The 19,476-nt window shown below is 57.1% G+C and overlaps 10 protein-coding genes across 10 annotated transcripts; 6 read left to right on the forward strand and 4 right to left on the reverse strand.

Moving 5' to 3' along the window:
- Positions 1 to 14: 14 nt before the first annotated feature.
- On the forward strand, positions 15 to 988 carry FA10DRAFT_185097 (hypothetical protein). The gene has a single exon (XM_025518338.1). The coding sequence runs from the start codon at positions 117 to 119 to the stop codon at positions 675 to 677; it is 561 nt and encodes a 186-aa protein (XP_025374638.1). The 5' UTR covers positions 15 to 116; the 3' UTR covers positions 678 to 988.
- A 492-nt stretch (positions 989 to 1,480) lies between these two features.
- On the reverse strand, positions 1,481 to 3,417 carry FA10DRAFT_269396 (GroES-like protein). The gene is made up of 4 exons (XM_025522742.1): positions 2,837 to 3,417; positions 2,730 to 2,770; positions 2,382 to 2,670; positions 1,481 to 2,310 (listed from the first exon to the last, which is right to left on the reverse strand). The coding sequence occupies exons 1-4, from the start codon at positions 3,012 to 3,014 to the stop codon at positions 1,724 to 1,726; spliced, it is 1,095 nt and encodes a 364-aa protein (XP_025374639.1). The 5' UTR covers positions 3,015 to 3,417; the 3' UTR covers positions 1,481 to 1,723.
- An 845-nt stretch (positions 3,418 to 4,262) lies between these two features.
- Positions 4,263 to 4,943, forward strand: FA10DRAFT_269398 (hypothetical protein). Its single transcript, XM_025522743.1, has 2 exons — positions 4,263 to 4,284; positions 4,355 to 4,943. The coding sequence occupies exon 2, from the start codon at positions 4,561 to 4,563 to the stop codon at positions 4,765 to 4,767; it is 207 nt and encodes a 68-aa protein (XP_025374640.1). The 5' UTR covers positions 4,263 to 4,284; positions 4,355 to 4,560; the 3' UTR covers positions 4,768 to 4,943.
- Positions 4,944 to 6,677: 1,734 nt separating this feature from the next.
- Positions 6,678 to 7,338, forward strand: FA10DRAFT_269400 (hypothetical protein). The gene is made up of 2 exons (XM_025522744.1): positions 6,678 to 6,812; positions 6,864 to 7,338. The coding sequence occupies exons 1-2, from the start codon at positions 6,703 to 6,705 to the stop codon at positions 7,162 to 7,164; spliced, it is 411 nt and encodes a 136-aa protein (XP_025374641.1). The 5' UTR covers positions 6,678 to 6,702; the 3' UTR covers positions 7,165 to 7,338.
- Positions 7,339 to 7,555: 217 nt separating this feature from the next.
- On the forward strand, positions 7,556 to 8,554 carry FA10DRAFT_234371 (lipase; the record flags this gene model as incomplete). Its single annotated transcript, XM_025518979.1, has 2 exons — positions 7,556 to 8,057; positions 8,142 to 8,554. 2 exons carry the CDS (start codon positions 7,556 to 7,558, stop codon positions 8,552 to 8,554), a joined length of 915 nt encoding a protein of 304 aa, XP_025374642.1.
- A 112-nt stretch (positions 8,555 to 8,666) lies between these two features.
- On the reverse strand, positions 8,667 to 10,547 carry FA10DRAFT_255898 (cobW-domain-containing protein; the record flags this gene model as incomplete). The annotated part of the gene is made up of 4 exons (XM_025519787.1): positions 10,221 to 10,547; positions 9,999 to 10,152; positions 9,111 to 9,924; positions 8,667 to 9,053 (listed from the first exon to the last, which is right to left on the reverse strand). Exons 1-4 carry the CDS (start codon positions 10,468 to 10,470, stop codon positions 8,667 to 8,669), a joined length of 1,605 nt encoding a protein of 534 aa, XP_025374643.1. The 5' UTR covers positions 10,471 to 10,547.
- A 501-nt stretch (positions 10,548 to 11,048) lies between these two features.
- Positions 11,049 to 13,203, forward strand: FA10DRAFT_269402 (P-loop containing nucleoside triphosphate hydrolase protein). Its single transcript, XM_025522745.1, has one exon. The coding sequence runs from the start codon at positions 11,055 to 11,057 to the stop codon at positions 13,122 to 13,124; it is 2,070 nt and encodes a 689-aa protein (XP_025374644.1). The 5' UTR covers positions 11,049 to 11,054; the 3' UTR covers positions 13,125 to 13,203.
- Positions 13,164 to 15,557, reverse strand: FA10DRAFT_245245 (ATP-dependent DNA ligase). Its single transcript, XM_025519370.1, has 2 exons — positions 15,516 to 15,557; positions 13,164 to 15,461 (listed from the first exon to the last, which is right to left on the reverse strand). Exons 1-2 carry the CDS (start codon positions 15,536 to 15,538, stop codon positions 13,244 to 13,246), a joined length of 2,241 nt encoding a protein of 746 aa, XP_025374645.1. The 5' UTR covers positions 15,539 to 15,557; the 3' UTR covers positions 13,164 to 13,243.
- Positions 15,558 to 15,949: 392 nt separating this feature from the next.
- FA10DRAFT_234434 (elongation factor G, mitochondrial) lies at positions 15,950 to 18,357 on the forward strand (the record flags this gene model as incomplete). Its single annotated transcript, XM_025518981.1, has 3 exons — positions 15,950 to 16,701; positions 16,759 to 17,715; positions 17,781 to 18,357. The coding sequence occupies 3 exons, from the start codon at positions 15,950 to 15,952 to the stop codon at positions 18,355 to 18,357; spliced, it is 2,286 nt and encodes a 761-aa protein (XP_025374646.1).
- A 92-nt stretch (positions 18,358 to 18,449) lies between these two features.
- Positions 18,450 to 19,431, reverse strand: FA10DRAFT_276360 (cleavage and polyadenylation specific factor 5). The gene is made up of 4 exons (XM_025523313.1): positions 18,963 to 19,431; positions 18,809 to 18,884; positions 18,674 to 18,746; positions 18,450 to 18,610 (listed from the first exon to the last, which is right to left on the reverse strand). The coding sequence occupies exons 1-4, from the start codon at positions 19,380 to 19,382 to the stop codon at positions 18,544 to 18,546; spliced, it is 636 nt and encodes a 211-aa protein (XP_025374647.1). The 5' UTR covers positions 19,383 to 19,431; the 3' UTR covers positions 18,450 to 18,543.
- Between the last annotated feature and the right edge of the window lie 45 nt (positions 19,432 to 19,476).

Genomic DNA, 19,476 nt, shown 5'->3' on the forward strand with positions numbered 1-19,476 from the left:
CCTTCGCTCCGTATCAGACCATCTGCAGCAAGGCCAAGCCGCGGGATTCGTCGTCGAGAGAGAGAGGGGGGGGACAGGTTCGACGTCGATGAAGCCGACGCTGTCGCCGCTTAGGAATGCTGTTGTCGAATCCAAGTCGCTTTGGCCGTATGCCGACACCGATGAAGAAAACAAACGTCGTGCCACTCCCTCAAGTTGAGAAAGGAGGTGACGTCGACCTCGACCTCCTCTCTCCTTTTTGCCGCTCGGACGCCCGCTGCCGCGTCGACTGTGCACTGCACGCGCGCGCGCGCAAGGAAGAGTGGCAATGTTCGGCCTGTCGTTTGCCTGTTTACTGGGCGGAAGCGTACCTCGCTCTCCACGCTGCGTCTGTTCTCGCAGTCGAGGGGGGGTTTGAGAGGGTGCGATTGAATACGTCGCAGTTCCCTGGCCCCAGCGGCGGTCGATGTAGAAGAAGCTCGGAGCGAGCGCGTGCGTGTCAAGCAAGCCCTTTTTTATTTAATTTTTTGTTTTCTCCCCCCTTCTCATTCCCCCTCTTCCCCTCGTCTCTGCTTGCGGCCTTCTCGCTTGGATCTTTTCACTTTTCTTTGCACTTGCAGGACCGTTGGACGCCGCGAGAACACGAAGCTCGCTGCGGATACACTCCTTGGGAAATGGCAGCGTCGAGAGGGCGTTGAGGGTTGTATCACGGGAGTCGAAGCCGACAGCGAAGGCGGCCGTTTGTAAGGCTCGGAGCAGGTAGGCTGAGCTTGTACCTGCTGTGCACCCTAGTGTTAGCTAGTGCAGTGTCGCGTAGCGCTGCCACTGTACCCTTTGCTCTCGCCGCGATGCTACCCAGCTGGCGCGTATTTTCCAGCCTTACTTTTCGTTTTTTCTTTTCCTTTTCCTTATTTCTGATGGTTTTTGGTTTTTTGGGATTCTTTCCCTTTAGCAATTTTACGATTTGCCGGGCTCGAGGCTGACTGTTTGCTTGCTGGTGTCCCTTTTGAAATTGCCTGCACCTTCGTGGCTGGCTTAGGCTGAGGCGGCCCCGTGGTACAAGAAGGTCCATTTGTTTGGTGCGAGGCGGCGGTCGGGCCACGCAGGTGCGTACGTAACCTTATTGCTGCCACGACTGTCACCCTCTCCTGCTTGCGTACAAAACCAAGCAAAACTTAGCATCACGCTGGTTCCAGCCGGGGGCCCTCCAATACTGGCTCTCGGTGCCTGCCTTGCTGCATGAACTTGCGCAAGCGACAAAATTTCTGGTCAGTCGGCAGTGAACCAATTTAGCAAGGCTCAATTAATCTAGCTGGCTTTCTTTCTTTTGGGCGCCCGATTCCTTCTTCTTCTTCTTCGCCTTGCTCGCATTCAATTACTTTTTTTCCGGGCACACCACACAAGTTACAGCTTCCTATTCCGGGGTACGGCGGCCTCGTCTGGGCCCTTCCTCCTCGCGGTAGCCCACTTGCAGGTGTCCGCTACCGAGAGCTCCAGAGTCCAATTTTTCGGCGCTTCGACCCTGTGATATCACGTGATGATACCATTAGATGCCAACACCTTCACCGTGAGTGGTGACACAGAGACCATCCATGTGCACGTTTGCGCGGACCATCAGAGGAGAGCCCTCACCTCCAAGTGGTCTCCAATCGTTTTCAAGAAAGCCCTTGGCTTCATATTCAATTTGATCATGGAGGAAGCCTTAAGTAAGAAGAGTCACATCTGCAGCCAGTGGCACGGTGGATCACTTGTCAAGGTCAAGGACGATCCTGCCGGCAATCTTTCCAGCATGCATCTGGTCGTAAATATCAGGCAGGCTGCTCAGGCCGACGGTCTTGTGGATCACCTTGACCTTGCCGCGGCCGGCAATGTCGAGACTCTCGATGGCATCCTGGCGGTTGCCCACGTAGCTGCCGACGATGTGGAGGGCCTTGAAGACGGTGAAGAAGACGTTGGCCTGGATGTTGGTGTCAGGAGGAAGTCCGACGGCCACGAGGGTGCCGCGGGGCCGGAGGTAGTCGAGGGCCTGCTCGTAGGCCTTTCCGCCGCTAGCGGCGACAATGGCCGCCGAGGGACCCTGCTTGTCGGCAGTCGTGTCCTTGACGGCTTGGACGAGGTCCTTCTCCTTTGCAAAGTCGACGAAGGCCTCGGCGCCCAGAGAGCGGGCGAGCTTCTCCTTCTCAGCGCCCGAGTCGATGGCAATGACGCGGTAGCCAGCATTGACGGCGTACTGGACGGCCAGGTGACCAAGACCACCACCGGCACCGACGATGGCGACGGTCTCGCCGGGCGTGAGGCGGGCCTCCTTGACGGCACGGTAGACGGTGACACCTGGATGTGAGAAAAGACGTCAGCCTTCAACCTTTCTCTTCCGTAACGACACCCTCTGCAAGCTAACTCACCTGCACAAAGCAGTGGCGAGGCCGTCTCCAGGTCAAGCGAGTCAGGAATAGGCGTGAGATGGCGTGCCGATGCGATGGCGTACTGCTGGAAGGAGCCGTCCATGGTGAAGCCCGAGCACTGGGCCTGGGAGCAGTTGGGCTCGTGTCCGCGGCGGCACTGGTCGCACTTGAGGCACGAGTCGGCAAGCCACTTGATGCCCACCCTGTCACCGACCTTGACATACTCGTCGGCACCGGGACCGAGCTGGACAACGACGCCAGCACCCTCGTGTCCTCCGATCAAGGGGAGCTGTCGCATCGCTGATCAGCTTCGGGCTATCGACATGCCTTTCAAGACCTCCTTCTCACCTTGTTGTCGAGGGGCCAGTCGCCCAACATGGCATGCAGATCTGCGTGTGGACACATTCAACATCAGTCGGCTGTCAATCAGCGACATAGAGCGCAGTACGACGCACCGGTGTGGCAGACGCCGCTGTAGATGACGTGGACGAGTGCCTCGCCCTTCTGGGGCTTCTGCACGGGCGCCTTCTCGACGGAGAGAGGACCGCCCTTCTGCCTAAAGATGGCGACAGTCTGCTCCTTTGGGACGTTCATGTCCCTCTCGCGGGGGTCGATCTTTCCCTTGGTCGCCATTGTTGCTTAGCTTTGTGGTTGTGGTTGTGGTTGTGACTGTGATGTGAGGTTGAGTTGCAGAGAGTGGGCAGAAACTGAGAGGAGAGGAGATGGCGGACCTCTTCTTATAGAGTCTCGGCTCCCCACATCCGAACGCCGTTGCATCTCCAAGGACGCGGCGGAAAGCGTACGGCGAGAGTAGCGCTGACCTGTCGTGTGCACCAACAGGCGCTCATCTGACTCTGGTGTCCACGCGCGACGCAAAAGAGCTGTGCACCGTGCCAAATGAGCAGCCAAAGAAGGTCCTAGGTCACCTGGCTTCCCCGCACAAGCCGAGCACACAACGTGCAGAAGTGCTCCAAAAGGCACACGACACCCCCCGCCACAAAGACGAGCACCAGAGCTGGTCTGCTCTGCACGGGACACCCTTGAATTTTTCCTCGAGGGACTTTCTGAAATGGGCAAAGAGGGTCATGCCACCCACAGCTCTAATTCGCGCAAATGCAAGCCCAGAGAGGTCCGTGCGTGCCACCCCCGCGCGATACATCACGGGTGTCGCACGCCACAAGTGCGAACTATTTTCCTTCCAAGGATGTGGGTTAGCTGGAGAGAGAAGACTTTGGGGGGAAAGGGAGATAGACGATCCAGACCACGAAGCTAGACGATGGCTTCTTCTTCTGAGACCAGCCCTCGGCGGCATTTGCTCTAGTCGCATTCGGGAGGGGACGAGATGGAGGAGCGAGCAAAGAATGGAGGGATATTTCACTCGGCATGCTTCTGGACTCTGTCTGGGCGTGACTGTGCCGAGAAGGGAAGAAAAGCCCCCACTTCGTCAGGATGCTTCTCTTTTTGACGTAGTTGTCGACAGAGCCACTCGCCGTTCCTTCTCCCGCCTCTGATCAGGCCGTCGGCAGGACTCATTGCTTAGCATCGTCTTCTTTGCACCTGTCGTCTTTTTCCACGGAGCAGAACTTTTCAGATCGGCTGCTTCTTTGTTTCAGCACCAGAGCTACGAAGAGAGAGCTCAAGGCTGAAGCACGAGCACAATTTTCCTGTCCGTTCTCAGACTCTCGAGTGAGCGATGCTGTTTGTTACCTGCCCTTTGGCGTTCAGGCGAGCTGTCGGGACTCGGAGAAAAAACAGGCGAGCTGTACTTTTTTTAGGCTTCGTGGAGGCTGCGCGTCCCTCTCTCCGCGGGAGGGATAAGAATAAGACCAACGACGACGCTCTTCCCTTCCCACGGCCGCAACCATGAGCGGCGACTTTGACCTGCGAAATGCCTGCTTGGAAGGTGTGTGTTTTCCCATGGCAGTAGGAGCCGCTGGGAAAAGCTGACACGGAGAGCGGTCCCTCCTTCCCAGGCCACACAAACTTGATCCTTCGGCACCTCGATTCGCTCCCACCAGGCGACGAGGAGGCCGCGCGTGCCATTAATCAGCCAGACGGCGACGGGCGGACGCCGCTGCACTGGGCCGCGTCCCAGGGCTTGACACCCGTTGTGCAGGCTTTCCTCTCGCGCGGAGCCGAGGCAGACCGGGCGGATCCGTCTGGATGGACCCCACTCATGATGGCCTCGTCGGCGGGGCACGTCGACATTGTCCAGCTGCTCCTGCAGAACGGCGCCAATGCGGTGCATCAAAACGAAAAGGGACAGACGGCATTGCACTATGCCGCGAGCAAGGGCCACATCGATGTCGGTCGCGCGCTGATGGAGTGGGGTCCGGGCGGCGGGGACATCAATGCGCGCGATCGTGCAAAGCAGTGTGCGATGTGAGTCTCAGTCACCACTTCTTTGAGCAGATGGATTCCGTGCGATGGGAGCGCTGAGCTGTTGGCGGGCAAATCAACCAGACATCGAGCGGCATCAGCGGGCAAGGACGGATTCCTCAGAATGCTTCTCAAGCCTCCCCCGCCCAAAAATGGGGCCCAGCGGGAGAAGACGAGAGTCAAGTGAGCGGACGGCAGTTGGCTTTCTGCAGAAGCCAGCGGCGATGCTGATGACTACAATCAAACCAGCCCTGCCGACCGACTGGGAAACACCCCGTTGCATCTAGCACTGGACTCTGGGCACGGGTCTACGGCAGTGCTCCTCATAGAGGAGGCTGGCGTGGATCAGGACAGGGTCAACCAGGACGGCCAGAGACCGCTGGAAATGGAGGGGGTCGGTGGTCTAGAGCAAAAGAAGATCCTCGACTTCATCAAGAGCCGCGTGGGGTAACTGAAGCGGTCGAGATGGCGGCATCGAGTATGGATTTTGGGATCGCAGCGATTGGATGGGGGGATGTTTTGACACTAGAATGATGGGCCGTGTGAAGTAGCATAATTCTCCGAAGAGAGGCAGCTGCAATCGAATTCAAACATGCCCCGAAGCGCCGTCATAGCAGAGTCTGGCATGAGAAACAGGGAGAGAGATGGGTGGGGTGGGGGGACGCTATTCAGGATGCAAAAGGCGGCCTTCCTCTTTTTCCCATGCCTCTCTCGCGGCCAAAACAGAGGTGAGCAAGCGATGCAAAGGTATATAAAGAGAGACATGCGCCGCCCCGAGCAAGCGTCATCACAAGCAAGCGTCCTCGCGGGCAAGCGTTGTCACAGGCAAGCATCGTCACAAGCAGGCGCCGTCACCAAGCAAGACTGTCAACAAGAAGGATCGTCGCAAGCAAGCCTCGTCGACATGAGAATCTTCCTCCTCACCATTCTGCTCGCGGCGGCAAGCGCTCCCTGTGTGCATATTTATAAGACCTGGACCGCCGGCGAGTGAGTGTGAATCTGTCTACTGGCGAAAAATTCCACTGAAGGCCTTGTCCAGTGACTTGACGATGATGTCGAAGAATTCGCGCTGCGGCGCAGACATGCCGGATCAGAGCACTCAGTATCGAGATATGTGGTCACTGCACTGCAAAAACCGTAAAGGGGTTTGGGAACAATGCTGGTACAATGCGGGCAAGCCTGGCCATCGACCAACACGGAGGTTGTCGGCTGCAGTCAAAGCGCACTGCACACGCACGGCAAATTCGAATTGCGGCCTTGATGCGGTCGTGCGAAATTGCCTCAAACCTTGCTACGACCATCTGTCAACTTAGATGGCTCCAGCTCCTCGTCAGAAACGAAGGCTGCCTCTTTCAGCATCTCAAGCTCGACCTCGGCGCGATCACCGGTCTCTCTACACACTCTTCTAGGCCCCGTCCTCACGAACGTCACCAAATCTCTCCCCGTTTTCTTTGTTTCTACGAACACTGTACTGTACACCACAGCGACGAATTCGTACTCCACTGATTACGCACCGCGCTTTTACTTCTTTCCTGCTTCACAGGACATCAAGATGGCGGGCCCAGGCATGGGTGTTCAAAGGCCGCTTGAGCCTGGAGGGGCTGTGCCGGGAGGAGTTTCGGACTTAGATCAGAGGCTCGTGTGAAGCCGCCAAATTTGTCCGATCCGACAAGGCAGCCACAGTTGAACTCGGTGCAGTGGAAGCGCTGTCCAAAGCGGAGACTGAGGTACGAAGAGAAGGAGAGAGAGAGAGATAAAGGAGCGGACAGGAATACTGCCATCCGCGGTGCGGCTGTAGGTCTTCTTTTTTTCTTTCCCAGGCGGAGCTCGCGGACCCGACTGAGCCTGAGCAAGCGAGGCAAAGGTATATAAGAGAGGCATGCCCCGCCGGTGCAAGCGAGCAATACCGCAAGCGAGCTCCATCCAAGCCAGCATCATCGACATGAGCATGAGATTCCTCCTCTTCATCCTTCTGCTCGCGGCCACAAGCACTGTTGGAGCGCCACGCAAATGGGGAAAACCGTACAAAAAGGGGTACACGTTGTCAGACGAGTGAGTTCAACGATACACACCCGCAAGACCGTCGCTAACAGCCCTGTCCAGCGGCGCGACCTGGCTATTTCCTTCCTCGCATTGTCAAAATCAAAATCAAAATCAAAATCAGCTCATGCCGAGCTACCGAGAGAATGATGACAACGGCTTCGTGATTGTCAACTGCGATCGTCCCGGCCCCTCGCCTCCCATTAATTGCTGGTACCGCAGGGGCAAGCCTCGCCCTCATTATCTGCGTCCGCACCATTTAAGCATTTATTGCACACCCACTCAAAAGAAGGGGATAATTGAGATTCAGAACGAATGCCCTCCGCATTGCCACGATGTTCTATATCTCTCTTATCACGCCTAGCACGACTGGACCGGCTCCCGTCAGAAGGCTTCTTCTTGTACTTATCGGTCTCTGGACCTCCTCCCTTCAACTCCTTCCTGTCGCGATCTGACGAGATTGGGGCCATCTTCGGGCCTCATACTCGTCCTCTCTTCCGTACACTATTGCTCTGTTTCCTATCCACTCAGTCGCGCGTGTCGCGCGAGTCGCAGGCGCGCCTTCCCTTCTTTCCGCAATTTAAACTGCTCCACCAAACAAAGTTGCCTACTGGGTCTGATCCGATTTATGTGTGCATGAAAGGAACAGAGGAGAAAGAGACATGGTGCCCATACCGTCGTTCATAGTCAAAGCACTTCTGTCCTCGACCATTTTCCGCACCTCACCACCACCCGAATCTGCTGCTGTCTCTCCCATGGTCTCGTCGAGTGCCCTCGCCGCTGTCGGCTACGCTTCCTTCGTCGTGTTCGGTGACTCGCTGTCCGACAACGGAAACGGAAGCTACAAGCTGACGAACATGACGTGGCCCGCCGACAAGGCCTACTTCAACGGGCGCTTCAGCAACGGTCCGACCTATGTCGAGTACCTCGCAAACGACCTCGGCATCCCTGTGCTCCGAGATCACGCATACGGGGGCTCAACGATCAACAACAGCTTCATCGCCGGCGGTACGGGCTTCAACTCGACCATTCCAGTCCCGGCCACGGCGGACCAGGTGCAAGCGTACTACAAGTCGGCGACGGACAAGCGCAAGAATGCAAAAGACCTCGTCCTCATCAGCGGTGGCAATAACGACGCCTTCTTCCTGCCCACGGACATGGACCCAAAGGAGGCCGCCCAGACGGCGGCGGCCGACCTCATCAAGGTCGCAAAGACAGCCTACAGCCACGGCGCACGGCACTTTGTCCTTCCCGAAGGTGGGTGGCCTTCTCTTTCTTAACCTTCCTCTGCTTCCATTTCTAAACGAACAATGCTGGCTGACACGATCCTCCTCACGACAGCCTACTGTCTGGAGGAGATCCCGTACGCAACTCAGGTTGCCCCCTCGGCAAAGGCCTATCTGACGACCTTCAAGCAGGCCTTCAACGACTACCTCCATCGCCACGCAAAGCGCCAGCTGCCAAAGGACATTACCCTGACCATCTTCAGGTCCTGCCGGGCGCTGAATGACGTCAAGAATCACCCAAAGAAATATGGCTTCGAGAACACTGCCGACGGCTGCCTCAGAGGTGTATACGGGGGCGAGAACGTGCCCAGGACGCTCTGCAGCGATCCGGACAAGTACTTTTTCTGGGACATCTACCATCCCACGACGCACACGCACAGGCTCCTTGCCGACGAGGCCAAGCGCGCACTCGGGGCACACCACACTCGCGCTAGGCTAAGCCGGCCCGTGGGCTTCTCATCCGCTTAGTGAGATGTGTGCTCGAAGAACAGTAATCTTAGATTGAATGATGCGCGCACGTTCTTTCATTGTGCTTGCGCCTCCCACGTAGAATCGTTACAGTTGCTAGAATCTTGGCTGCTCAGTGAGCATGGTCGTGGTCGTGCCCCTCGTGGCTCATGTCTGGCCAGTCCTCAAAGCCGTCCTCGAACAGTTCGTCGAGCTTGGCTTGGATCCGCTCCTCACCACCCCTGAGATTCATTGCCTTTTCCCAAAGCTCCATCTCGTGGTTCGTGAGGAGGCATCTGTCCATCGCATCACGGATCCTCATCTCGCCGCCGCCGGTCTTCATCTGCTGACCGATGAAGACAATTTCCTGGCGTCTGTCCTTCCACTTTCCGTCAAAGTCGCGCAGAATCGAGGCGCGAATCTGTGGGTCTTCGGGCCACTCGTCCTTGGGTACCTCACAGCGCCAGCGGTCGCCGCCCGAGATGGTCAGCATTACGCCGGCCTGGGACCATTCTCCGAACTTTAGAAACCGTTCAAATTAGCTTCTTGGCAGGTAAGGAACTGGACATGGACCCACCATCTTTGGCCTGGTGGCGAGCCACATGAAACCTTTGGAGCGCAGCAGCGGTCCAAATGTAGCGTCGGCCTGCTTCGATGCCAGACGAGCTCGAGGGTTGAGCTGAGGCTGCCTCTCGTCGATGTCCATCTCGTTGTCCTCTTGCTCCTCTTCCTCTTCCATCGTTTCATCGTCATCGTCTCCTTCTTCCTCGTTGACGCCATCATCGATGTACTCTTCCTGAATGACGACAAAAACAGACTTGATCGTCTCCCACAGGCGAGCAGGGTGGAACGGCCGCCTGGCGCGGTAGACAAATGTGCCGATTCCATATTCTTCTGTTTCTGGATTTATCTCTTCCTGCAAGCTCTTGAGCCAGCCCGCCCCGAGGGCGGCTTTCTCGTACGAGAACATCTTGGTATCGAGGATCTGCTTGACATCGACGTTGGATTTGATCGACGTGATGATCTTTGCACCGGGGTTGAGAGTCTTGACCATTGTCGTCACCTTGGCGACCTCGTCTGGCCTGACAAGGTCGCACTTGTTAATGACGACGACATCCGCGAACTCCACCTGATCCGTCTGGAGGTCAGAGATGTTGCGGTCATCCTCCTCAGGCACGTCTTTTTTATCGTGGCGATCCACGAGAAAGTCAGCAGTGGCAAAGTCAGACATGAAGTTGACGGCGTCGACAAGGGTCACGCAGGTGTCGAGCCGAGCCACCTGGGAAAGCCCACCGGCGGCGAGAATGTCGGCCAGTCGGGCGTTTTGTTCCAGGTCACCTTCTGTGCTGGCTTTCACGTCTTCCGCCGCAGCGATGTGCATCTCGGCAAACCTGTACATCTCACTCAGTATGGGTATTTGGCACCAGAGACTGGCGGTCGAATCCATAAAAGTGCTACTACTCACTCTTCGGAAAAGGTCTCTGCAACCTGCATGGGCTCACTGACGCCGGAGCTTTCAATGACGAGGTAGTCTACGGAGCCTTGCTGTGCCAAACGGGCGACCTCTTCGAGCAAGTCGCCTCGCAATGTGCAGCAAATGCAGCCATTCTGCATTGCCACTATTTGTAGCCAGAAATCCTGTGTCAACGGTGTGGCAAATGTGATGCTCGTGAGCCGTGGGACTCACCGACTTGCTCTTCCTTCTTTGTTACTTCGTGGTTAGCCAGCAGCGCTGCGTCAATGTTGAGCGCACCGACATCGTTGACAATGACACCGATACGGAGACCGTGATCGGGACTGGTCAAAATTCGTTCCAGCAGTGTCGTTTTGCCCGCGCCGAGAAAGCCACTGAGAAGTGTCACTGGAAGTCGGGTCGTCGGTCCAGCCTTGGAAGGGACGACTGCATCGATCGTTGGCTCGGTTGCTACAGGTGCCATTGTGACTACCTCAAACTTCTCGCTTGACTCGGTGCTAGACGTCTGGGGAGGTAGTGGGAAGGGACAGTCTTTTGACGGTGAAGGGTGTTGAATCACAGAAGCTTTTCAGCTTTACGGTGAAGTGAAAAATTGTGATGCCCACAAAGCAATCGCCCACCGCAGTCAGATTCCTTGCCACCCCTTCAGCAGCCGCACAGATGCACTTGCGCGCTGCTGAACAGCTGCTTGCCGAGTAAGGAGAGTCTGGCGGGCGTATGCGCTCATCCAAATGAGTACCGCTCTGGTCACGATGCGCGTACCTCTTTGGTCCATGGTCCAATGAGGTCCTACTTATTGATACACTCCCTCTCTTATCAATCACTTAACCTCTTGCAATTATTCAGCGGACTCTGCTGCGCAATCTGTCAGCCGAAGCCCTGCTCAATCTGTCACTGTCGGCAGGAAGGCTGAGATACATGGGTCGGGATGGGGGGTCGGAGGAGTTAGAACGCCACGCGTCCATCTCCGTCCGATACACGTGATGCATATGTAGCTACGCCTTGGCCACCCCAGTTTCGCCCGATGACTCCGTCCCGGCAACGACGATGCCCATTTCGACGCCGATGCGTGCCAGTGTCGCGCGAGCTGCAGCCGCAGGGTCGAGAGGCTGCACGCACTGGGGCAGAACCAACGGTCTCGCCACGCTCGCACGCTTCCGACGGGCAATAGCGACGGCAGCCGCCAACGTGCCCACGCCAAGGGCCCTCGTCGCACACCTGGACGAGTACGTCGTCGGACAGAGTCGGGCCAAGCGAGCGTTGGCCGTGGCCGTCTTCAACCACTATATACGGATCGCTTCTAACGAGCAGCGCGCAGCTGAAGCAGCCAGGAAGGCGCTAGAGGAGCTCGAGCGACAGGAAGAAAAGCAACGTCTGGAAGAGTTGGAAGCAGAGCAAAGGGAGAGCAAATGGGAGAAGAAGGACGAGACAGAGGTCTTGACAGACTTTGTAGGCCAGACCAAGGGGAGCAAGCGCTGGAGCACGAACGACGATGGCGCCTACTTCACATCATCGAGACCAGAACCGCTGAGCTCGCCCAACCGGAGCGACGACAGAAGGAAGCAAAGCAGAAGCAAAGACAAGGAAGGCAGCAGCAAGGGTACTACAACCTCCAGCAATATCAAGGGGAGGACGGAGTCTTTAAGATGGCCTCTGGTCCCACGTTCACTCTCCAAAGGACTCGCCGAAAGTGCGTCCGGCGTGACCAATCTCGAGAAGTCGAACGTGCTCCTTGTAGGACCATCAGGCAGCGGCAAGACTCATCTCGTCCGAACGCTTTCCCTGTCGCTCCAGGTGCCCTTTATCACGGTCGACGCGAATCCGCTCACCTCGGCCGGGTACGTTGGCGAAGATGTCGAGCAGATCCTCGTGAGGCTGATCGAAGCTGCCGGTGGCGACATTGCCTTGGCTGAACGAGGTATCATCAACATCGATGAGATCGACAAGATCGCCGCTCCGAGGGCGTCCGCCTCGGGGTCTGCTAGACCGGCGACTGGGGGTCGCGATGTTGGAGGTACGGGCGTGCAACAAGCATTGCTTCGCATTCTGGAGGGAACAGTTGTAACCGTCCCAGACAAGCGCGGGCCATCGCAACAGCAGCAGCAGCATCACAACCAACAACATCCCCACCAGCAGCAGCATTACTATCATCATAATCATCAGTCGACATTAGCGTCGAGGCCACGCGGGTCTTCAGCCGCCGTGACAAAGCCGTGGTGGAGTCCGGGAGGAGAGCAGCAGCAGGCCGCCACGAAGCGAGAGACGAGCGATGGGACCATTCGCATCGACACGTCCAATATTCTGTTTGTCTTATCTGGCGCATTCGTGGGTCTGGACGAGATCGTCGCTGCTCGCCTGGGCGTCTCGCTCGATGCCAAAGAAGGAATTGAAAAGGAGGGAGACCGAGCGACCCCATCGCTCGTGCACCAAGCCACAGCTACGGACCTGACCAATTTCGGTTTGATCCCCGAATTTGTCGGTCGGCTTCCCGTCCTAGTCGAGCTCGAGGCGCTGAGCGAGCGAGACCTTGTCCAGATACTCACGCGACCACGGAACGCGCTTGTCAAGCAGTATCAAGAGATTTTCAGCTCTTACGGCGTTAACCTGAGCTTCGGCAAGAAGGCCCTGCAGAGCCTTGCCAGGCAAGCGATCAGTGGCGGGGGGCCTACGAAATCGACTGCGAGTTCATCGTCGGGCGGCTTCGGGGCACGGGCGTTGAGGAGCCTCTTGGAGAAGCGGCTGATGGACGCCATGTACGACGCGCCCGGCGGTGCGGTGCGGTACGCCCTTGTGGACCAGGCGGCGGCAGAGGGAGCGGCAGAGGTCAAGATGTACTCGAGGGGAGGAAAGCAGGCCTATCTCGATGCCCTTCACGAGGACGAAAGCGAGGAGCAGGACATCAAGAAGAAGAAGCTGTCAACCTCTATCTCTTCTTCCTCCCCCGCTGCTAAAGCCGAGGCGATCCGCCAGAAGGAGCCACCGCTCGTCGCGAAGACGCCCTCGCCACCATCGCAGAATCACTTCTTCGACGAGGTCAACATCCGGAGAAGAGCGCGCGCCCGACTCACGAGGCCCTCTCGTGTTGGCAATCTGCGCATCTTGACGACCATGGATTGATTCGCTGTACACTACATTTTCTTTGGTTCCCACTGCAATCCTACCCTAGAACAATCAATCGTAATGACTAAATCTGTTATTGGGCTCAATGAAGTTTCTTAGATGTACAGGTTGTTTGATTACCAATAGCCGTCGTCTTCGTCTGCGCCTCCCTTGCCCGACTTGGACGCAGTAGCCTGCTTCCTGTACATTTCCGCAATCTGCTCGGGTCCCGTCGCATCGTCTGCTTCCTTGTCGTCACGGATCCGAATATACCGAGGAAACCTCAACGAGATGCCTCGCTGCTCCACGAGTCCCTTGGCTGCCGTGTAGACTGGACTTAGGGACAAATCTGCGGCGAGAACCTCCCAGACGACCTTTGGCTCAAAGTAGATGTCAGGTTTCGCCTCGCCCACATCGTAGTAGCCTCTCTTCCCAGCCACTTCGAGCTGCTTGAGCGTGGAATGGTGCAGTTCAAGGTCTTCTTCGCTGAAGCCCGTGCCGAGCTTACACACGGCCTGGTAGCTCTCGTTGTCGGAGTCGTAGCAAGCAAGCAGGAAGGCGCCGTAGACGTTAGTCCTCTTGCCCTTGCCGTAGTATGCACCGATCACGACGAGGTCCAACGAATCGCCAGTACCCGCGAGGTAGTCCTTTTTGACTTTCAACCACTTGATACTCCTTCGACTTGGCTCGTACGTCGCCTCTTCGCCCTGCAGCGTTTTGACCATCAGTCCTTCGCAGCCTTCCTTCACACTCTCGTCGAGAAATGTCTGGATCTCTTCGCTGGAGATGCATTCCTTGCTGATTGTGTAGTCGAACTCGTCTGCGACCGGATTGAAGCTCTTGAATAGCTTCTCCCTTCGCTGTGCCAGGTCAAGGTGTAAAAGAGGCTCGCCGTTGAGGTAGAGGAGGTCGAACGCAAACAGCTTGACCTTGACTTTGATGTCTTCCACCTTGATGTCCTTGCGCTTTCGTTTACTCAGCTCCTGGAAGGGGAGCAGTCGCGCCTTTTGGCCATTCGCCTCATCTGCCTTTTGCCACGCCGTGCATTCGGCATCCAAGACAAACGAGTCGACGCCGTCTACCACTGCCCGTGGAATCTGTTCCACAAGGTCCGGGTACTTGACGCTCATGTTTTCCGAATTTCGACTGAAGACCGTCACCTTCCTCTTGCCGTCTTCGTCGAGGAACCAGTGGACCTGAGCCCGCTCGCCGTCGTATTTGTACTCGCACACAAACGGTTTCCCCTCGAAGCGGTCGAGGACCTCGCCGATTGCCTTTGTCGGCTTGGCAAGCATCGGCTTGAGGGGCACGCCCGGTGTGAGCTTGCACTCTGTGCGCAGACCTTCAACGCCAACTCGCAAAAGCGTCGGCACCACAATGTCATAGCTTGGTAGCTCGCTGTAGACGCTCTTGACTGTCTCGACTGCCTTTTCCAGTGTCTCTGTCGTCGGATGCTTAGACTTGGCCAATACAATGCTCTGGGCCAAAGCGACAACGACAGTCTTTTCTGCCAGGCCGATACGGAGCTTTCCTTCGAGACTGCGCATAATGTACTTTGGCTCCTCGCCTTGCGATGCGGCCAGCAGCTTTTTGATGCCGCCAATCTTGCGCTCCTGCGACTTGTTGCCCGTCATAGCAGCAATCTCCTTGAGCTGCTTGAAGACACTGCGCACTGTCAGAGCGGCCGATTTGAACATCGTGGGCTGCTTCTGCCGCGATCCAATGGCTACGAGGCCCAAGTCTCCCTTTGCCTCGAGGTCCTTTTTGATCCTTGCCACATCTCTTCCCGTGCTCTGCGCGATACTCTTGACAAGGATGCTCTCCCCGATCCCTAGCTCCAGTCCTTCGTAGTCTGGACATAGCCGGTTGATGCACAGGTAGACGCACGGCAGCAGATCTTCTGGAGAAAGCTTGACCACCTTGACGAGGAGCTTAGTGAGGATCTCGAGGATGGCCAACCTTTTTGTTGTAGCCTCAATCTCTGCAAATGCTTGTGCCATGGCCGAGTATGGCGTGGGTTGCCCCTGCTTCCATGAGGCATCGGACTCGGTGGGCAGCTGTTTCTTGAGAAAGATGGACGCGAGCTGTTTGACGGCCTTTCCTTCCTCCCTTTCTTCTTCTTCTTCTTTCTCCGCATCCTCCTCCTCCTTTTCCTCTTCGTCTTTGTCGTTGTACTCGTCGTCCTCGCTATCAGCTTTTGCTCCCCTTTTCACGTCCTTCTTCGGCGGCTCCTCGTCATCGCTTTCGTCACTCTCTGCTAGCGGCCTGCTCCTCTTCCCAGATGCCCCATTCGACTTGTCCTCCTCTCGCACTCCTTTTCCTTCCTTCTTCTCAGCCGTTCCCTTGGAGGAAAAGCTGCTTGGTCGTCAGATCGAGCTCAGCACAAGACAATGCGCACTCATCACTCACCCAAGCTTCGTCTGGCCCGCCATGGTCTCGCTGCTGCGCGGAAGCGGCGGTGTTGGTCTGTCGCGTCTGCCACACGCCGCTCTTAGAACGCGTTCATGAGGTCAGATGCTCCACGTGGGAAAAAAAAGAAGAGCTGGTCAGGGCGGAAACCGGAAGTTCCCTCGAGGAAGAAAAAGTTTGTGAGGTTGAGAAGGCAGCGTGTGCAAGCAGGGGCGGGTTGGATCAGCCTTTAACACCAAAGAAAGGGCCGGGGGCGAAAGAGAAAAGAGATGCTGTCCCAGCTCGCCAGGAGTTCTGCGACAAGGTCGTTGTTGCCGGCGCTGAGACGCAGTGGTCCGTCGTCGGCAGCGCGGATCGCTGCCAGTGCAGTGTCACCCTCTTTCGCGCCACTGCAGGCCGGCATTCGGGCTGCACGATGGACAGGGACACCTAGGATGGCTTCTACTTCGGCCGCACAGGCCGTCAGCCCTTCGACGCCGCCGCCGCCTCCAGCGCAGGCAGAGCCACGACCATCGGAGCATTCGCTGACCGATGCCGACGTTACTCGGCTGCTGCGTCAGCGCAATATTGGCATCGCAGCGCACATCGACAGCGGCAAGACGACAGTGACGGAGCGTGTCCTCTTCTACACGGGCCGCATCAAGGATATTCACGAGGTCAGGGGACGGGACGAGGTGGGGGCCAAGATGGACCACATGGAGCTCGAGAGGGAGAAGGGCATCACCATTCAGAGCGCTGCCACGCACTGCACCTGGCGAGCCACGCCTCCGACGGAGAAGCACGCCGTGAGCGGCGATGTGGCTTCGGTCGAGACGTCAGAGGGCGACAAGGAGGATTTTAAGATTAACATCATCGACACGCCGGGGCACGTCGACTTCACCATCGAGGTCGAGCGCGCACTCCGAGTCCTCGATGGAGCCGTGCTGGTCCTCTGTGCCACGTCGGGCGTGCAGTCACAGACGATCACCGTCGACCGGCAGATGCGTCGCTACAATGTGCCGAGGGTCTCGTTTATCAACAAGATGGACAGGGCTGGTGCCAACCCGTGGCGAGTCATTGATCAGGTCCGCAACAAGCTCAAGTTGCGAGCGGCTGCCGTCCAGATCCCCATTGGGGCCGAGGACGCCTTCGAGGGTATCATTGACATTGTCCGATGGAAGGCTGTCTACAACGAGGGTAACAAAGGGTGAGTATTTGTGTCCTGCTGTCTGAGACTGGCAGCTTCTAACCGTGAGACGCACAGGACTACGGTGCGGGAGAGCGACGAGATCCCCTCGCACCTTGTCGACCTGGCCAAGGAGAAGCGAGCCGAGCTCATCGAGCAGCTCGCTGAAGTCGACGACGAAATGACGGAAATCTTCCTGGAGGAGCGAGAGCCGACGATCGAGGAGCTCGCCGCTTCGATTCGGAGGGCAACGGTCTCGTGCAAGTTCTCGCCCGTCTACCTGGGCTCGGCCATGAAGAACAAGGGTGTCCAGGCCATGCTGGATGGCGTGTGCGCCTACCTCCCTAACCCGGCCGAAGTGCCCGCGGTGGCGCTCGATGTGTCTCGCGAAGCCTCTCAGGTCTCGCTGGCGCCCGCTGCTGAGGCACCCCTTGTTGGCCTCGCCTTCAAGCTCGAAGAGGGACGGTACGGCCAGCTGACGTACATGCGCGTTTACCAGGGCTCGCTCAAGAGGGGCAACGTCATCTTCAATGCACGCACAGGCAAGAAGGTTAAGGTGCCCCGATTGGTACGCATGCACTCCAACGACATGGAGGACGTCGAATCGGTCGGCCCTGGCGAGATTTGCGCCATGTTCGGTGTCGATTGCTCAAGCGGCGACACGTTCACCGACGGCTCTTCGTCTCTGAGCATGAGCAGCATGTACGTTCCCGAACCTGTCATCTCGCTTGCCATCAAGCCCGACTCCAAGGATGGCAGCTCGGTCAACTTCTCACGAGCTCTGAACCGGTTCCAAAAGGAGGATCCAACCTTCAAGGTGCACGTCGATGCAGAGAGCAGCGAGACTATCATCAGCGGCATGGGCGAGCTGCACTTGGAGATCTACGTGGAACGGATGCGAAGAGAGTACAACGTGCCGTGCACGACGGGCAAGCCCCGTGTCGCATTCCGCGAGACGATTGGCCAAAAGTCGACGTTCACGTACACGCACAAGAAGCAGACGGGCGGTGCTGGTCAATTTGGTCGTGTGATGGGGTGGGTGTCATCTTTGACTCTGTTTGGTATCCTCTTCTCGGACTGACACCTGACATTGCAAACAGCTACATTGAGCCGATGGGTGTTGACGAGGAGACAGGCAAGGCCGAAGCGTTTGAGAACAGGGTTATGGGTGGCTCCATTCCCAGCGGGTACATTCCCGCTTGCGAGAAGGGCTTCTTTGAGGCGCTCGAGAAGGGCAACCTCTCTGGCCACTCAGTCACGGGTGTCCGCTTCGTGTTGGAAGACGGTGCAGCGCACAGCGTCGACTCGTCCGAGTTGGCTTTCAGGCTGGCAACGATCGGCGCCTTCCGAGAGGCGTTTGCCAAGGCCCAGCCCTTGATTCTGGAGCCCAAGATGACCGTCGAGGTCATTGCGCCCACGGAATTCCAAGGTGCTGTCATTGGTGCGCTCAACCAGCGCAAGGGCACAATCGAAGATACCGAGGTGCGGGAGGACGAATTCACGCTGACGGCAGAGGTCAGCCTCAACGACATGTTTGGCTACTCGAGCCAGCTGAGAGGCCTCACGCAGGGCAAGGGAGAATACTCGATGGAGCTCAAGACCTATGCGCCCGTCATGCCAAACGTGCAAAGGGATATGGAGGCAGAGTACAAGAAGCAGCTGTCACAAAAGAAGTAGCAGGCGCCGGCGTAGATTCCTTTCCTCAGTATCGCTTGTAACACCATCACCACTACACGGCCACCACTTCTTCCGTCTATTTTTCTTTACATATTAGAGAGAGAAATGCAGATCGTCCTCCAATTTCTTCTTTGCGAGAGCTATGAATACATGATGTGGTGTTCGTTCGATGGAAGATTGAAATCTTCAATCTGAGTAGATGAAGTTGTACCGCGAGAGAAGGTGGGGGATGGCCGAGAGCTGGGGTCCGTATCTTATTGCGAAGGCAGGGGTGAGCGTTTCATCCTGTGCTGCAAACAAAGACTGGCAATCTCACCTTTGAGAGTTGTCGTAGAGCTCAAAGAGAGGGACAGCTAGCAACTTCATGTTTTTCGGTACGGCGAGGACCTCTGCGCTTGCTCATCAGCTTTCTCATCGCTTCCGTCCATCATGACCAGACCTCAATACTCACTCGTCTGTGGCATCTGGACCAGGAAGAGCTTCTTGCACTCTTTCGGCTTGGTGATGTGTGCGGGCACGTATGGGTACTGCAGAGGGAGAGGAACGGGGTCATCAGCGGACAGATTGAAAAACAAGCCGACCCGTTTGTTTGAATGAGCACGCACCATGAAAGTCTCGAAAGCTGGTCTCCACCACTGCGCCAAGCAGTCGCCCACCTCCCAATCGCCGCCTGCGCCCGCGCTCGCCCCTCCTGGTCCATAGCTGCCCGGATCTCCCTCGTCGGGCGCGAGCCGGTCGTCGAGCTTGCTGCACAGCCCCGCCACTTCGTCCTCGTCCGGCCGCAGGTAGTCGCCAGGCAGCTTGAAAAAGGCGTTTGCAATTTGGATCATGAGGACGTGCGGGTGGCCGTGGTCATGCACGACGAGCACGCCTTCGACCGTCCGCCGGATGCCGTAGTCTTCATAGTTGTTTTGCAGACGCTGCAGCCGCGCCGCTACGGACGGGTCTTCCTCCGGTTGCGCAGCCTTTGTCGTGAACGTGTAGGCAGAGAGTGGGTGCAACGTCAGCGTCTGCTGTGTTGACATGGTGCTTTTGGTCTTCTTTCTCTCTCTCCTCTCTCTCTCAGGTGTCGTCTAGGAAGAAGTGCGATTTCACTGAAAATGTCAAGAAAGATGAACG

The sequence above is a fragment of the Acaromyces ingoldii genome (genome assembly GCF_003144295.1).
Source record: "Acaromyces ingoldii strain MCA 4198 unplaced genomic scaffold FA10scaffold_7, whole genome shotgun sequence".
NCBI lineage: Eukaryota > Fungi > Basidiomycota > Exobasidiomycetes > Exobasidiales > Cryptobasidiaceae > Acaromyces > Acaromyces ingoldii.